This window comes from Fundulus heteroclitus, unplaced genomic scaffold (genome assembly GCF_011125445.2).
Source record: "Fundulus heteroclitus isolate FHET01 unplaced genomic scaffold, MU-UCD_Fhet_4.1 scaffold_36, whole genome shotgun sequence".
Classification (NCBI taxonomy): Eukaryota; Metazoa; Chordata; class Actinopteri; order Cyprinodontiformes; family Fundulidae; genus Fundulus; species Fundulus heteroclitus.
Window position 1 is genome coordinate 4,271,927 of NW_023396770.1, and position 18,683 is coordinate 4,290,609.

Genomic DNA, 18,683 nt, shown 5'->3' on the forward strand with positions numbered 1-18,683 from the left:
TTGTACCAACATTAAACTAAATAAAAGTTTAGAGGATGGAGGGTGAAAAAGACCTCTCAGTATTGGCAGCTGATGTGGTTTAGAACAGCTTCTTATGATTGTGCTCTTTGTTGCATCCATCACTGAAGCTACAGATAATTCTTTAATCATAGAGGTCTGGGCTGTGTCCAAAAAGAATTATCATGATACATTTCTCAAAATTGTGCAGATATAAAACAGAGTGTGGAGAGCAGCTACCCTGCTTCCCAAAACCTAAGCTACAAGCAGCATCATGCTGCTAGCTGAATCAGAACCTCATTAAAACTCATTAGAACCAAAACTGGTATAGATCAGCAAAACTAAAAGATAAAAAAACTGTTGGACACTAGGTTTGTGTTCATGAGCCCACAAAGATTTATTTGTCTGTTGGTGGGCTGTTGGTCCATTTCTCCCCTTATGTAGAAGCTGTCCTGGAGCTTGGATAGCTCTGGTTCTTAGGATCAGGGCCTGGCCTTGTCTTGGTGTTTAATTACCACTAACATTACTTAAACACTGGAACCAGTTAACTGAATCAGGCTCCTTTTAATTTATTGGGATGCATTAGTGTAAATATTTAATGTTTTCTCATAAACCACTCTGATATGTCTTAGATTGCTGCTTTACCTGGTACAAATCATCACTGGAGCTGACCATGTTCTGAGTATCCGTCAGCTTTGTTATTTGTTGTATAAAAATACTGCTTTCTTTACGCTCATTTTAAGGCCTCTACATTTCAACCAATGTTTAAGCTGTTTTACGCTGGGTTTTTAGAGTGAAGTAGGTTGAAATAAAGCTCCTGAGTCATTGTCATCTTCTAGAATGATTGGTATTGCAGTTGTTGCATTTCTAGTTTGCACTCTTCTTGTTTGACTATCCGGGAAACCGTGATGTCTCTGGACAAATATGACATCATTCTAGAAATGTCCAGTAAAGGAGGTTGCTCTGGCAGTTTTTTAGTTTTAAAAAAAACTAAAAAACACTAGGGGGCCCCCCACCTAGTGGAAATCTGAGATGTCTGAGGAGAGGGGGCAGTCCAAACCCAACCTGACATAAAGACAAATAGAAAACCACATACACAGTCTCATTCACACATTCACACCCTAGTGCCCCCACATGAACACGCAGTACACATAATCGCACTCACCACTCATCCTATACTCCCAATTGGGCCAATCCACCCAGGGAGGGGGCCAACAAGAACCGAACGGGCCAGATAACCAGAGCCTACCCAACAAACCCAAAGACGCTGCCTCCCCCACACCCTGCCTTCTATAATCCGGAGGAAGAGCAGAAGTGCCAGCCCCAACTCCAGCCGACCCCCAGGACCCGAGCCTGACCAAGCGGCCTGCTCCACCTCCAGGCCTGCTCAGATCTGCTTAGAACTCCAGGTGGCAATTGGAGAACTGGGGTGTGAGAAAAACCCTGCGCCTAACTCAAATCTACAAATCCCATGTTGTTGCATTTTGTTCTGAAGTGCATTTAAAAAGGGCAAAGGCGGACGGGAAGTCGTAGTCAGTTCGGGGCTCATAAACAGTGATACAGTTCCCAGGGTAGAAGTTTCAGAAGGGCTAGGCAAGGAGCGAGTCCAGAATCCAAATGAAAGATGATAACAAGTGGCACACACTGAACAGAGGTTCCAAATCAGGGGCAGAGACAGGACAAAGATCCAAGGTCCCGGCTTGGGTCGTACATGAGAGGCAGATGAATCCAGGCAAGGGCAGAGGCAGGCTTGGTCAAGATAGAAGGCAGGAAGTCAGAGCACCCAGTGGAGCTTGGTGCAGAGGTTCATACACAAAGTCCAATGAGCTTGGACTTTCTGCAACCCAGAAAAAAATGTCTTGTGCAGGATGCGAGAAATATAAATTGAGCTTTGTGTGCGGTAACACATTGGGTGTGCAGTCCTCTTTAATCTCTTAGAAGAGGCAACTGTCTAAGCCCTTCCTACTGTAGATAGTACACTGACTGCTGTGTATTTCTAAAACAGTCAAATATCCTCTGACTGTTTATTAGTTGTGTTTGTTAGTTATTATAGTAAACTGCCCATCCTCTATGTTCATTTCTCTAAACCCAAAGAGCTGTGTTTATGTTCATTTTTATCTCATTGCTCTTTCTGCCGTAAATAACTTTTCTCAGAATAAGAAAGAACTGTTTCCATAGCTATCATTGATAGTAGTTAAAAAAGCAGAAGTTGAATATGATTATTAAAAAAAAATTGTGAAAATAATTACAATGATTTTTTTTTTCTTTTGATCTAGAAGATCAAGATTCAGCCCAAGAGAGTCATCATCATGTCAGTATTGCCACACTCAAACACATTTCCTGTAGTTAACAGACTCCAAAGGAAACCATCAAATTATTCTTCATATTTCAAGAATGGGTTTGAAAATTGTGACTATGTCTGAAACAAATAGAATAGATTATACATTTGTTGTCATTTGTAACAAGTACAACAAGATTAAAAAAATTGCCAACCAGTCTGTGCGCCACACTTAAAAAACATAAAAATTACAAATAATCATTCCTCACATATATTTCATCATTCCCTGTGAGCATATTGCATACCAGATGTGTTCATCAGCATTGATGGTGGTTATTGCTGTTGGGTAAAAGCTGTTCTTAAAACGGCGGGTTCTTGTTTTTAATGCTCTGTAGCGTTTGCTTGATGGCAACAGTTAAAACAGAGCGTAACCAGGATGTGAGATGTGCTTAAACAGGAACAGTGTAATTTTTGCAGAGAGGGCTGCCGATAATCTTTTCAGCAGAACTGATGACCCTCTGGGGCGATTCTCTCTGAGCTACTGTGATGCTGGTGTATCACACATTCATAATATATATTAAAACACTCTCTATACAGCATTGATAGGACGCCTGAAGAAGTAGAAGTCTGCCATCCTCACACACACAGGATGGTATTAAATGCAGAGCTATAGTCCACAGAAAGCAGCTGCACATTTCTCCCCTGATGCTCCAGATGGGACAGTGCAGCATGGAGGGCTGTGGCTGCAGAACCTCTGTGGATCTGTTCTGCTAAAAGCAGGTCTGACGGTTCTTCATCGTCTTTGCAGTCATGAAGTGCAAAGTTACAGGAAATGAACAGTTGCTTCCTCTTTTCTAAACTTATCAGAGAATTTAAAAAACTATCACAGTTTTGATCAGCAGCCATTTTGTAGTTCATGATAGATTCCTGGGTAAATAAAAAAAAAAAAAGGAAGCAGTAAGACAAATCCAGCAGAATAGAATAAGACAGATGAGCTGATGTGGTTAGAAAGATGCAGATTGTCTCTATTATAACAGTAAATAAAGGTTTACTGTCCATTTTCCCCAGGATGAGGTGTATTCCATTGTGACCTACGCCACTGTTGACCATTTTAAGGACAGAATGTCTAATAAGATAAAGGTAAGAGACCCAATAAGCAATTTTATAACAGTCCCATTTTAATTTGCTTGTTTAACGTTGTGATATCAATGAAGGATACAATTTAATCTAAGCTCCTGGTAGAAGATTGAATGAATTTGTTTTACTCAACTTTGTTAAATGTATCATAATCTGATTTCAATTTCTCCCTAATTACTCAGAGGAGGGTTATTTTTAAACCATAAAATCATGTGAATGGGGGCCGGACTGAACAGCTCCATTATGCACAAGGTTTGGAAACGTGTTAAATGATAACATAGATGAAAGTGGAAAGTCTTTCAAATGGAACTGAAACAGTTTTTGATTTCTGTGCTGCAGGTCAAACAGGACGAACACTCTGTGACTTATTCTGCTGTCAGGACTAAAAATAAGACGGAGGTGAACATCGACCCCAGCAGTCTCTGCAGCAGCATCGCTACGACAAAATGAACCACATAAGGAAATAAAACATCTCTTCACACCTCTGCCTTTAATGGACCTTTTTCCAGGAAGCTGACCATTGAGTTTAAGTGTCAGTGATACTAACACATTAATTTATAGCTGGTGCTGCACAGTTTGCTGTTGCATTTTAATGAATGTAAATACAATCTGAGCAGAAACATACAGTTAATGAGTTATATGATAGAGCTTTGTTATAACTGTGGACTGTAAATAGTGAAATAAAGAGGTGCAACATCAATATTCAGTAACTGGTTAATTTATGAACTTATCAAATGTATTTTATATTTTATTGTACCATAAACTCATCATCATTCCGTAAAATACAACTTTCTGCCAGCAACGTAGAAACAAACTGATATCATCTGATCTTAGCCAGTTACTGGTTCAAGGTAGTGAGATGTGCTTCTGAATTTTTACAGCAAATAGTTCAGAACCTTTGAGCAAAGCTTGTTACTAAACCTCCAAGTTTTCACATGTTTCACTGTTGATCTTTCAGCTGCACAGCTTATCTGAAAAAACCTGCATGATTATGGAGGTCCTCCATACATGATGAGCCAACAGAACATTTATTGTCCTTTAGAAATTAATGATGTTTGAATTAAAAAGGAACAGAGGGTGTGATATATTAACCTTAACAAAGAAAAACTGCTACAAGTTTGGAGATGTTTACTTATTCAATATTCAACACAGATATATGGTTTACAAAAGAAAAATTAAAGTGGACAAATTTTAGTCTCACCACCAGGGGTCAGCAGAATTTACTTGATACTATAAGAAACTTGCTCTGACAACCATGTAAAAAAAACTATTAATGTACCTATTGTTCATCTTCACCTCCTACTTGAATAAAAACTAGTTGAATTTATTTATTTCTGTTGGTGTGACTGAGATGTTACAGACCACAGAGCTGCCTTCACTTCTTCAATCATTCTGCTAAAGCCACCATGTTGCAGCTTTGATAGAAGGAGGCTGCAGGTATGGAGAATAATTCAGTTTTACATCTCAGGTCAGCTTCCACTGTGTTGGAGTTTTATCAACTCTGTTCTACCATGAATTATAGGTTTGGTTGGAGTTTACACAGTCAGGTTTATTATGCAGGTAATTATAGCTTTTACTACTAAATTCAACTGCACACATCTTGGCCTCATATGTGTTAATGTCCAGAAAAAAAATAAAGTTTTTGCATAGTGAAAGTAACTATCAGCAAAATAAAAAGTTGTGGAGTTTTCATGCAAATTATTACTACAGTAGGCATTTTACTGATTAATATTTATGTATTATAGGTTATACAAAGAGGTTCACAGCAAGATGAAACTGCTAAAAGACGTCCCAATACAATATTTAGTATAATTAAAATTCAGTGACTTTAAAAAGACGTTTAGAGCTGCTTCTAAATAGAAACCACCAGGTCAACGGGTCTCAGGCTCAGAAGGAGGCAGGTCCATAGTCATCATCAACCATCACCTTTCTCAATGATTATGGTCCTGTTGCTCTGACCCCCATCATCATGAAGTTCTTCCAGAGGATCCTCCTAAAGTCCTTCAACGATGCCATCCCTGCTGGGCTGGACAGCCTGCAGTTTGCCTACAGGGAGAATCGCTCCAGAGAGGACTCTGTATTGTTTGCACTTCACTCAGTTCTGACCCATTTGCAGCAGCTCAACACCATGTGAGGATGCTCTTCATGGACTTCAGCTCAGCATTCAACACCGTGCTCCCAGACATGTTGGCTCTGAAGCTCTAAAACATGGATTATCCACTTCGCTCTGCTCCTGGATCAGTCACTTCCTCACCAACAGACCCCAGATGGTGAAGATAGGGAACATCTGCTCCACTGATCCTCAACACAAGAACACCTCAGGGTTGTGTCCTCAGCCCTGCTGTCTTCACTTTCTTCACCCAGGACTGTTCTGCTGTCCACCCAACAAACACAAAAGATAAATTTGCAGATGCAGTCGCTGTGGTTGGTCTCATCTCCAACAGTAATGAGACCAACTACAGAGATGAGGTCAGCAATCTGACCCAGTGGTACTCCAGGAACAACCTGATCCTGAACACGAGCAAGATCAAGAAGGTAATAATAGATTACTGGAGGTTCAGGAGGACTGAACACGCTCCTCTCTACAGACAGGGGGAGGTGGAGGAGCACGTGGGCAGTATTAGGGTTCTGGGCATTCACATCTCCTCCAAACTCTCCTGGACAGTGAACACCTCCCACATATTGAAGAAGGCCCAACAATGCTATTCTTCCTCAGGAAACCTAAAAAACTGGACTCTTCAGTAAACTTAAAAATAAAGTGTCTATAGAGTAACCATAGAATGTGTTTTATGTCTCAGCATAACTGTATGGAATGGGAGCTGCACAATACAGGAGATGAAGGATTTAGCACAGGTGATGAGAACAGCACAGGGGATTGTGGGATGCCGTCTAGAGGATTTGGATTCATTTTATGCAGAACGAGTCCAAAGAGGGGCCTGATGCATCTCCACTGATCCCACCCACCCAGGCAATGCACTTGCTGCCCCTCTCTCATCAGGTAAATGCTTCAGAAGAAACAAATCCAAAACTAATAAACTTAGAAAGTGTGAGATTAATCGCCCCCTGAGGGGAGACTGTGGTCCATATTAATATGTTAAAATCACACCACTGTTATTACCACAGTTCCTCAGCAGAGGGCGATAGACCCAATCAAAACTTCTTGCTCACATGCAAAAGAGGCCCATCAGCTGAACAACCCATCATTAGTTCTCTGATGATGCTTGTTGTTCCCAGAGGGTTGAGTAAGCTCACAATAACAGCATTGTAAGAAGGGGACAACTGGACCCAGAGTCCTCTCCCCTGTTTAACAACAGGCGGTGTCTCTTCACAAAAATGACTTCCTTTACTCTTCTCTCAAACCAACGTTCTTCCCTATCCAGGATGAGAACATCTTCATCCCTGAAAGAGTGACCGCTGGTCTGCAGGTGAGTGTAAACTGCAGAATCTTGGCCTGATGATGTTGCTCTTCTACGTGGAGCCATCCTTTTAGCCAGCAGCTGCTTTGTTTACTCTGGTCGTTCTCCTCCTGACAATTAACAGCACACACAAAATTACTCTGTTGGTGCTGGGGAACCAGATCGTTGGGGTGAACTAGTCTTTGCCGTAACGGGTTTTTGCTGTAAGGCATAACTGCAGCGCTGTGTGGGCGTTCCTACTGCGCTTCATTACTGGATGTGATGTAGAAATACGGTCATGACGTCACATGTTTGTGCATGCCCAATGTAACTATTAGCTCGCTATTAAATTAGATTTTTTTCCCCATATTATGATTTTTTTTATTTTATTGTTTAATTTCCATTATGTTTGATTTTTAATTAAACATAGCATACAACACAAAATCTTGCGGAGGTACACAAAAACTGGAAAAGAGCAATAATGAAGGAAAGAACACAATAATAACGGATTGCAGTAGGGTCTGGCTGAAGGCCGTTGACATTCTGGATTTTATTGCCCCAGATGCATATTTGTCCTTCTTTTTGAGGCACTAGGCTTACTAGCAGATTTTTTGTTTCTGGGCTGCCTGCAGCACAATGTCTAATCCTCTATTTGCATGGATCTTGTTTTACCCATGAATTACCTATGAATTACATGTAATTAATTAGTTGCGCTGCAGTGGTGTGACAGAAGCAGAGCTGTCAACTCTGCATCTGGACTTGCTGGTAAATTTCAGGAGTTTCGTTTTTTTAGCTTGATTTTTGAACTTGCGGCGTAATTATTACAAATCTAATGTGGTCCTAAGGTACAACTAATACTGTGTGAACAGGGCAATAATGTGTTGAATAAACACAAATACAACATAACAAAAGCAACATTTTTGACTTTTTATAAAAAAAAATCCAGCGTCCTGCACAAACATCACATTAAAAACCAACCAAAGTTGTATTATAAATGAGAGTATACCAGATAGGCTGTGACCCAGAATCTGTAGGATGACAGGAGCGCCACAGTTTAGATTTTTTTTATCGGCTATAACTTATTAATGTGCAAGTGAAAACGTGGGAACATTAGTATTTTGAGATCACTGCTATGTGTAGCAACTTATCCCGGTGGAAGAAAGTTGCCCCCTGACAGTTCACACGAAAGTTTTTAAGGAGACGTCCCACAGATTCTGGCCCACAGACTATTTCCCTCATTCCTGACTCTGCCATCACAGTTCTGACTCTGTGCCTGTCCTTTGACCACTGAGCACCTGTCAGCCCCAAGAGTAAGCTCATTGCATGTATATACCATGTAACACAGCAACCATAATACCCATTTAAAAACTTTTAGCTGGATCCAGGGTCAGTTTTCCAAGCACCTAAAAGTTTGCTTAAAAACTTAAATGATTTTTAAGTTGTCTTAAATAAAAATTGAAAGTTAACATGATTTAATGTTTATAACATTGGTTTAAAAATGCTTTTCATGCATTTTGATTTACTCAAAACACATTTTATTTTTAACACTCTTTCACTCATTCTTTTTTATTGTTCTATTAACATTTTCTTTTTGCCAAAACTTGTGTTCTAAAATGTATAAAACTAAACAGTCCTTCTCAGCCAAAGCACAGTTTTTTTTTTGTTTTTTTTTAAATACGAAGAGCAACTGAGAAACGTCTGCATTCTAAAGTCATCACTATGTTTATGGATACATTTTGTTCTTACTGAACATCAACAAACTCAACATATTCAGAGACTAAAATACATTACAAATAATAACCAAAAATGTTCCTAAAACAAAATTAGAATAGCTCCCATTTCTAACTTGACAGTAATCCAGTCAGAGAGGAATTATTGCTTATAATAAAAAGGCTCATCAGATGGTTTGTGTGAATCTCCTCAGGTCTATAACCCACTAAGGTGTGAGGAGCTGCTGGCCCTCTCTTGGTCTGAAAGATCTCTTCATCTGTCCAACAAAGTCAGTACAAACACTGCAGTGCAGATGCTGTTGCTCTGCAGGTTTTCAGAACATTGCCTGCTTTCCTCTCCACTGCGTGTGATGACTTAGGCAGATTATTTTGTCAATGCTGCAGTGGTTCTCTAAGGCAGGAAGCTTCTTATCAGTTCCTCAGTAATATCACTTAATCTTCAGGGTATGGTGTGTATGCACATTTAGTTTCAGCTCATCTCTGCAGTATGTCTGGCAGCATTTTTGAGTCTAGTTTAGCTTCTCATGCACTCTGCATTTTCTCTCTGCAGTTGACATTTTCTATCATAGGAGAAGGGATTGGGAACTCTTGCAGCCACTGCTGTTCATATTGAGTCTGAGGAAGGCTGCTAAGCAATATTGTGTCACCTGCATCTACAGACACTGAGGGGTCATCACTGCTCAGTCAGACTCAAGGGATGCTACTCTTTGAGGAATTAACTGAATACAAGACAGCTGCTGTGGAATCAGGGTCAAATTAGATTAATTTAGGAAATGTAAGATATTTTATTACAGTTGCAAAGGTCAGATCTCCAAATATGGTCCCAAAATCTGTCCTTGAACTGCAGCTTAATGTTTCCCTCCACAGATTAGTTTCATATGAACGATCAGCAAACATGCATCTGACAGATTCATGTGTTCTCCAATGTGTTTAAAATCATCTCTTATTAGTTTAAATATTAGAATAAAAACATATTAAACAAACAACAGCTTTGTTATACTTTTTCAGTGCAAACATTCAGTATTATCTCAGGCCTGTACGACTGGCTGTAGCATCAGGTCACTGTTAAATATCAGCAGAAGACGAGTTTGTGGATCTCCATAGTTGTTCAGCTCACCAGCAGAGCATTCTGGGAGTTGTAGTATAAGCTGTGAATGGTCTTTCTACCAGTGGACCGGCTCTAATATACCCTGTAAATTATCTCATGGTCATTTTTGTCCTGCAGGTCTGAGTCTGACCCCTCTGCTGTCAGGGGTCCATTTTGACCTGTTTGGATTCTGTTCTGACTCGGTTTAACTGCTCTGTCTGCAGAGTCTCAGAGCTGCTGGCTGTTAGTGGACTGACTGCAGCTCATTAGCAGACGTCACAGTTCCTCTTTGACGGCTCATGCTACGGAAATTACATCATGTTGAACATAAAAATATAAACTATAAATAAAACTTGTCCTGTTTTATGTTCTTCACAATCAGACCCTTCAGCTGAAACATGGATCACTTTAGTTGATCTGAGTGTTATAAGGTGAATTAATTAAATGTAGTTTAAATGCTTTTTTTCTGACTAAACTTTGTGAAACTAGTTCGTTCTGTTTGTGGTTTTCTGTCAGTTTCTAAGAAAATCATACAAGTGTGATGAGAGAAAATGACAGATCAGTTGATGGGTGTGAAGATCTTATCATCCATTAATTCAGCAGAAAAGAGGAAATAACATCAGTTCTTTCAGATGTGCAGCAGAGAAAAGTCTCTCAGTGTTCAGCAGCTGATAGAAGGACAGGAGATGTTGGTTCTGGAACTGGTTCTGATCGTTGTGCTTCAGTTTGAAGGTAAAGATCTGTTTTCTTTCTGATGAGGCTGAGACAAATTAAAGGACACTTTGGTTTACTGTGATATTTATAGAGATATGAGAATTAACATTTAGTATTTGGAGAAGTTCATGTGTGTAGCATTTATTAGTCAATCAGGTTTGGATCAAATATATAAAAACAAGTTTATAAAATTTGGATTCAACATTTTTTTATTTTATCTCAAACATAAAATCCCAATTATTGACATGATAATGTCCTGAATAGCTTTTTTCCAAGGTTGTATATAATGAAATTAACATAATAAATCCAGCACCATGTAAAATAATTAAATGACAACATATTTCTAATTTCACCTTCATGATTGTGTTTGTGAAGGATGAAGTGTGTAAAACTTTAATGTGTCTTTGTCTCTGCTGCAGGCACCAGAGGAGGAGAACTTTATCTCTATCACAGATCTGGAGATGATGTCGTTCTACCTTGTAACAGTCCTTCATCTTCTTCCTCATGCTCCTTTGTTACCTGGTTTTACAGAAGAGATACAAGATCAAGATATCTGTTTGAGGTTCAGGATGGAAAAGTTGTTAAGAGTTCACCTGGAGCTGCCAGGTTAAATGTGGACAGTAAATGCTCTCTGATCATCAACAACATCACTGCTGAGGATGCTGGAGCGTACATGTGTCGACCTTATCCAGGAACCTTTGATGACTTGGTGCTTCTGAATGTTTTGACCAGTGAGTTTGTAGACTTGAAGGATCTGACGCTGTCAGACTCTTTCCTTCTGATTAACTTTGTGAAATACTTGTGTTGAACAGATGTTTCTGACATCAGCAGTTCTGATGAATATCTGATGCAGTCAGAAGTTAAAATGTTGTTCTGTCAGAGTGAGAATGAATCATTTATTCAGCGCTGTGTGATGCTTCAACCACACATCAGTCCACACACTTAGTTTGACTTTACAGTCAGACATCTGATATTTAAAAAGTTTATAAGTTGAATAGATTTTTTTATATCAAACAATGATCAAATGAAACTCAATGTGTTTTTAATGTTATTTCTGCCCCTAACTGTGTTTTTGTTGAATGACCTTTGTTGGGTGTCTGCTGCTTCCTGAATGAGCTAAAGGCGGGGCAAAACTTTTGTTTTAATCCATAATTCTAGTTAATAACTGCTCAGAGCTGCAATATTAGTGCAGATCACAAAGTAACATGTAAACAACATCTGAAGTTCATTAAGGATTTTTTGTAGCTTTTTCCTATTCTGTTTTTCACAACATTGGATAAAGCTGCATTTTTTTAATTTCTCATTTTAGAGAAAGTTTCTTCTTAATCTTTTAGACTGAGAAAAGTTTTCACTTTCTTTTAGTTTCTCCTTCTCCAACTGATCCAACAAAGGATGGAGATTTCACATTACAGTGTTCTCTGGTCAGATACAGAGGGTTGGTTCCTTGTCCAGAGAAGAGCCTCCTCTGGGTGGATGAGACAGGAAGTGAGCTGCTTGGTGAAGGTGTTGGGTTCAAGTCTGGAGGACAGACTGGCTGTGATTCTTATCTCACTGTGAAGCTTCAGGTCAGCAGCAACAGAACATACACCTGCCAGTTTGTTGAGGGAAACATCATGAAGGTAGAAGCTCACTACACACCTGTGTTTGAAGGTGGGATGTATTTTATTTATTGAGGAAATTAGATAAAAAGCAAAAATTACTTGAATTTTTTGTGATTGTTTTGTATTGTATATAAATAGTTTTAAACCTTCTTTTATTATCTGCTGTAGCTCAGAAACACTGAAACTTCCTGCATGAAAGCAAAGAGGACAAAGGTTGTAGCTCCATGAATCAAAGCCAGTCTTTTCATACAGCGGTAGGCTACTAAGTGAGATTTATGGAAGTAAAGACATGAAAACGTGTGAGAGCAGAGTGAAAACTGACAATAATTCAGCCTTGTGGCTTTTCCTTTGTTTACTGTTGAATCATTTAGGGTCAATATAATGTACAAATGTGTGCCTTTTTCATTTAAATAAAGATTATGATCAGCTTTAGATCTTCAGACACAAATTGAACTGAATCAATAAACTCTCTGTTTTTAGTTCTTTCCAAATGTCTTTATCTTTTTTAACCTGCTGAAAGAAAACATTATTAATGACTAGAGGTAGAACAATACAGCTCTAGGATTGGTGGCCTAGTGGTCAGAGCGTTGCACTTGTGTCCTGGAGGTTCTGGGTTCAGAGTGGAAGATCCACAGACTGCCACTATGGCTCCCTGAGAAAGACCCTTAGCTCCAGATTGATCCCTGGATGCCACTCAGTGTAGGCAGCCCACTGCTCCCTGACTAAATCTACTAAATCCTGATGTTTGTGGACCTTTACACTCCTATTATTAACTGTAGAGGGTGATTGGTGTGTTGGTTAAACAGAGCTGCTGTTTAGAGGAGAAAAATAAAAAGAAGGAAGTCAAACCAAACAGGAAGAAACAAGATCAGCGTCTGAAGCTTAGAAACGTCCACAGAGACTTCAGACTGTGGGTTATGTGTTCAGTCAGTGCCCAGATTAGATAATATTAAATATTAAAATTAAAGGCCACTAAATCAGCCAGTTCTTCAGCATAAACTGAGGTTTTATGACAAGTAATACTTCACACTAACATTTTTATGGTCATCCTAAAAGTTATTTTTTGTACATGTGACCTGTTCCTGTGAATAAATTTCAGGATAATTTGACACATTTTCCTTCTGAACTGATTATAACTGATGTTGGTTTCCAGTAAAATGTGTAACCAGTAATTAAACCATTAGAAGGAAATAAAATCAATATCTTCAGATCTGAAGAAAACTCTCAAAGACTGAGAAAAGGACATAAAATGGTCAAACTGGAATTAGATCTTGGTTTCTGTAGTTTGGTTACAAATGACCTATAATACACTGTTTTATTAAAATATTCTTGTAATTTTTTGTTATCATTTTACTGATACTGATTAACTAATTTTTTTGTAGTTTATTTTTAAACAGATTTCATACTTTAATTGAAAACTGGCAGAAAAGCACAGAGACTAATATTAACAGCTAAATGTTGTATAAAACATTCTTTCTCTGCAGTTATCAGGGGAGAAGGAGTCCATATCTACCACAGAGCTGGAGATGATGCTGTTCTGTCCTGTAAAAGACCTTCATCGTCTCTCTCATGCTCCGCTGTTGACTGGTTTTATACGAGAGCTGAAAACATAACGCGTCAACATGAAGTTCATGGAGGAAAAGTTCAGAGTTCAGCTCGAGCTGCCAGGCTGAGGTTGGACAATAACTGCTCTCTGATCATCAACAACATCACTGCTGAGGATGCTGGACGTTACACCTGTCAGCTTTGGGATGGAGGACGCTTTGACACAGATGTGTATTTAAACATGATGAGCAGTGAGTAATCTAAACTCATTGACTTTTATACCTGCTGATATCAGTCCTTCTTAACCCTGAAGTCCCTGCATGGAGTTGGCTGTTTAGATCATGATGTGTTGTTATCATCTGAGTGAAGCCTGGACTGGAACCAGAACTGTTGTTTTTTAATAGATAAAACAATTAATTATATTACTTTCATAGAGTGATATTTATTTTGTAGTAGTAAAGGTTCCTTAAATAAACTTGTAGCCTTCTTACTTCTTACATCTTTCTTACTTCCTGTAAGCTTTTAGTCTGCAATATGTTCATTGAACATCTGCTGGTTATAAGCCTAAAAATAATTTGTTTCTTGAAGTCGAGTGATATATGTCAATATTTTTGTTTTCATTCAGATTTGTTATACCTTCTGCATTGCATGTTCTCTGTCATGTTCTCTGTCTCTTAACAGGAGTTCCTGCCAACAGAACCATCATCATCCTTGGAGCAGTGATCTGTGTTCTCCTGCTGCTGGTGGTTCTTGCTGCTGTTTTTATCAAACCCAGGAAAACCAGAGTTAAAAAGGATCACAGCACCACAACAGGTACTAGATTTGCTGCACATCAGTGTTTAACTATAGCATCCACCTACTATATTCTATGTTTTAGTTTTGTATTTTGGAAAAATAAAAATAATGCTTTATCTAAATTACTGTTTTCCTCCTATCCTCATCTGTTCCTAATATTTCTTTTAGACTCCATTCTCTCTTTCTCCTCTTCTTTAACCCTTCTTGGGGGTTAGATTGGCCCTCCCTCCTGGTTGGCTCATATGGGAGGGCCAGCCAGGTTTCAGGGGGGGTCCAGTGCAAGTGGAAGTCAAAGTGAGCCTCAATCTAGAACTTTCTGCCCACATTGAACATCAGCTCTCTTCCAGTCTGTTTGAACTTGACCTCTGGGTTTCTGTCAACTCTCATGTTGTTTAGCAGCTCACACATAATTAAGACAATCAGAATAAACTAAAGGTTAAAAAACACTCACCACTGATGTTGATAAACTACCAAAGGACCGCTGTCACCTGTAGCTTGGCTGGATAGAATCACTCCTAAAACATCCACTGAGAACAGGATCTGTTCAAGCTGCAGCACAGCAACAGTTACCATTGGACCAACATTACACTAAAAACATCTTTAGAGGATGGAGGGTGAAAAAGACCTCTCAGTATGGGCAGCTAATGTGGTTTAGAACAGCTTCTTATGATTGGGCTCTTTGCTGCATCCATTGCTGAAGCTACAGATAATTCTTTAATCATAGAGTCTGGGCTGTGTCCAAGAAGATAATCAGCTGCAACCTTTAACTGGATAATTACAGTGATACATTTTTCAAAAAGTGCAGATAGACAACAGAGTGCAGAGAGCAGCTACCCAAAATCAAAGGTATACGGAGCATCATCCTGCTAGCTGAATCAGAACCTCATTGAAGCTCACCAGAACCAAAACTGGTATAAGATCAGCAAATTAAAAGACAAAAAAACTGTCGGATACTAGGTTTGTGTTCATGAGCCCACAAAGATTAATTTGTCTGTTGGTGGGCTGTTGGTCCATTTCTCCCCTTATGTAGAAACTGTCCTGAAATAATCACCAGAATTAAAATAAAAGTGTCCTCTCACCCACTTTTTCTCCTACCATATGTTCTAAAATATGTAAGGCACAGACTCCATTGACGCTACTAGTTTCGCAGCCCTTACATGGTTCCCAAGTCGGATTAGGCCCTTGGGTCCAGGACCAGAATCTCTATCAGAGATCCAGCCTTGCTAACGTATTTGTTCAGTAAAACATACTTCACATGTAATGAACAGTAGGTCTAAAAGAACCATTTCGGAGTCAGTCATTTCACTACTTAGTCGTTTTATTAATTATTTAATCCTCCTTGATTTTATTCTATTTATGTAAAGATCTGAGTTGTTCACCAATTGTTTGTCCCTAAAGTCACTTGCAACTTTCGTGAGTCAGTTGTTGCAGCTTCTTGGGTTTCTTTGTGAACATGAAGTCACATTTTAAGGCCTTGCTTTTTTCTAACAAAATGCATTTTTCTGTTTTTATCTTGTTTTTTCAGCCGCTCAACAAGTGAGCAGCAAAATGATAATACTGCTTTCTTTTCACTCATTTTGAGGCCTCTGCATTTGAACCAATGTTTAAGCTGTTCTACGCTGGGTTTTTAGAGTGAAGTAGGTTAAAATAAAGCTCCTGGGTCATTGTCATCTTCTAGAATGATTGGTATTGCAGTTGTTGCCATTCTAGTTTGCACTATTCTTGTTCGACTATCTGGGAAACCGTGATGTCTCTGGACAAATGTGACATTATTTTAGAAATGTCCAATAAAGGCAACTAACCTTCACAGATGCTGGCCAGGTTGCTCTGGCTCTTTTTTTAAGTTTTCATTTATTTATTCATGTATTTTTATTTTGACTGCTGTGTATTTCTAAAACAGTCAAGTACTTCTGACTGTTTAACTACTTGTGTTTGTTAGTTATAATAAACTGCCCATCCTCTATGTTCATTTCTCTAAACAGAGCTGTGTTCATGTTCATTTTTATCTCATTGATCTTTCTGCTGTAAATAACTTTTCTCAGAAAAAGGAAGAGCTGTTTCCATAGCAACCACAGTGTGGTTCATCTGATAGTGGTTAAAAAAAACAGAAGTTGAATATGATCATTAAATAATGTTGATGGAAATAATTATAATGATTTGGTTTCTTTTTATCTAAAAGATCAAGATTCAGCCCATGAGAGTCATCATCATGTGAGTATTGGCTCGCTCAAACATATTACCTATAGTTAATAGACCCCAAAGGAACACCATCAAATTATTCTTCATATTTTTAAGAATGGTTTGAAAATTGGGACTAAGTTTAAAACAAATAGAATAGATTATAGTTTTGCTATCATTTGTAACAAGTACAATAAGATTAAAAAATTGCCAACCAGTCTGTACCCCACACTTAAAAAAACATGAAAATTACAAATAATCATTCCTCACATATATTCCATCATTCCCTGTGAGCATATTGCATATCAGATGTGTTCATCAGCATTGATGGTGGTTATTGCTGTTGGGTAAAAGCTGTTCTTGAAACGGTTGGTTCTTGTTTTTCATGCTCTGTAGCGTTTTTCTGAAGGCAACAGTTCAAACAGAGCGTAACCAGGATGTGATATGTCCTTGATGATGCCATTTGCTTTTTGAGGCAATAGAAACAGTGTCATGTTTTGCAGTGTCGGAGAAGAAAGACGATAATCTCTTCAGAACTGCTGAAAAGATTATCGAGATGAGCCCCACCACGGTGAAGTCGTATGCAAACCTGACAACGTCATTACTGTGGTGGGTGAGGGAACAGTCATGAGTTTAGAGGATGTAAAGCAGGGGGTCAGCACACAGCTCTGTAGGGAGCAGGTGCTGACATTTAGGACTCTGGATGTTTTAGACAGAAGAGCTGATTTGGTTAAAAAGATGCAGATTGTCTGTATTATAACAGTAAATAAAGGTTTACTGTCCATTTTCCCCAGGATGAGGTGCATTCCATTGTGATCTATGCCACTGTTGACCATTTTAAGGACAGAATGTCTAATAAGATAAAGGTAAGAGACCCAGTAAGCAGTTTTATAACAGTCCCATTTTAATTTGCTTGTTTAATGTTGTAATATCAATGAAGGAAACAATTTATACTAAGCTTCAGGTAGAAGATTAAATGAATTAAAATATGAGTTTTCCCTCTCTGACTAAGTTCTGATAGGAAGTCCAGATCCACATCCAGGTAGCAGGAGGGAGCTCCAGGTTAACCAGTTTGTCCACTAGTCTGTGGGGAAGGATGGTATTAAATGCAGAGCTATAGTCCACAGAAAGCAGCTGCATATTTCTCCCCTGATAATCCAGATGGGACAGTGCAGCATGGAGGGCTGTGGCTGCAGAACCTCTGTGGATCTGTTCTGCTAAAAGCAGGTCTGACGGTTCTTCATCGTCTTTGCGGTCATGAAGTGCAAAGTTACAGGAAATGAACAGTTACTTCCTCTTTTCTAAACTTATCAGAGAATTTAAAAAACCATCACAGTTTTGATCAGCAGCCATTTTGTAGTTCATGACAGAAGCACATGTTGATTTTGATAATTCAGTAAAATACAGCAGCTATTATGTTCTTGACTTACCACATTAAATTATTCAAGTTTTAGTCTCAGTGAGAAATGTAATGTTTGGTGCGTAGCTCTTTAGATTAACCAGACACACCTGTTTACTGAGGCTGAGAGTCTTTGACAGGACAGGTCTCTGGTTCAATTACCTAGCTGGGCTTTTAGTCCAAAGCCTTCTCCATCCCTCTATCCCTGATTTCTGTCTATTGAGGCGTTTTAAAAGCAAAGGTAACAGTTTTAAATGTCCTCAGAGTTGTACATTTGCAGACCACATTGCTTTGTTCTCCTATAGACAGTTTGTTAAATAATTAGTTTATGTGTTATCATTTTGTTTTTTATTTAAACTGCTTACCTTCTGTTGAATGTTTGCAGGAACTGGGGTCATTCCATGTCCTCCATGGAGCGATAAACTCACATTACCCAGTTTAGCTCTAGCTAGAGCTTCAGGCAGATGGCTTCACATTTGAGTTTAGGATACTCTGGTACACAGAAGAGTTAAAGTTTGGCTCAATAGCTGTAAACTGTTCAGTGTGCTTTGAGGACACCTCTAAAATCCTAAATTATCAGTCCCCCACTACTGTGCTTGACTGATGGAATAAGATATTTGTCCTTATACAATTTCTGCAGTCATGACACTTTGCAAACTTCTCTGCTTTACTCTCAGCTATCCAATAATACCTTTGTTTCAAAATTTTTTTGCTCTTTTCGAGGGTCTTTGCAAACTAATAATCCAGGGAACTTAATTTGATAGCGTGAGAGCAGAGAGAATAATGAAACCTTCTGTTGGTTAGTGTGGTTTACTTTCATGCTGCAC

At 38.8% G+C, this 18,683-nt stretch overlaps 2 protein-coding genes across 6 annotated transcripts in view; one reads left to right on the forward strand and one right to left on the reverse strand.

Moving 5' to 3' along the window:
* LOC110368380 overlaps window positions 1-18,683 on the reverse strand; it is a 718,672-nt gene that overhangs the window by 162,229 nt on the left and 537,760 nt on the right. The window lies entirely within an intron of this gene.
* The window catches only part of LOC105922141, a 42,161-nt gene that overhangs the window by 22,159 nt on the left and 1,319 nt on the right, over window positions 1-18,683 (forward strand). Inside the window, exons 5-8 of one of the 4 annotated variants that reach the window (XM_036130486.1) lie at window positions 13,424-13,735; window positions 14,166-14,297; window positions 16,456-16,490; window positions 17,252-17,323. In XM_036130486.1, the coding sequence (XP_035986379.1) occupies window positions 13,424-13,735; window positions 14,166-14,297; window positions 16,456-16,490; window positions 17,252-17,323 (551 nt within the window). The remainder of the gene's footprint in view (window positions 1-13,423; window positions 13,736-14,165; window positions 14,298-16,455; window positions 16,491-17,251; window positions 17,324-18,683) is intronic. The other 3 variants (XM_036130487.1, XM_036130488.1, XM_036130489.1) reach the window with 3 other exon arrangements.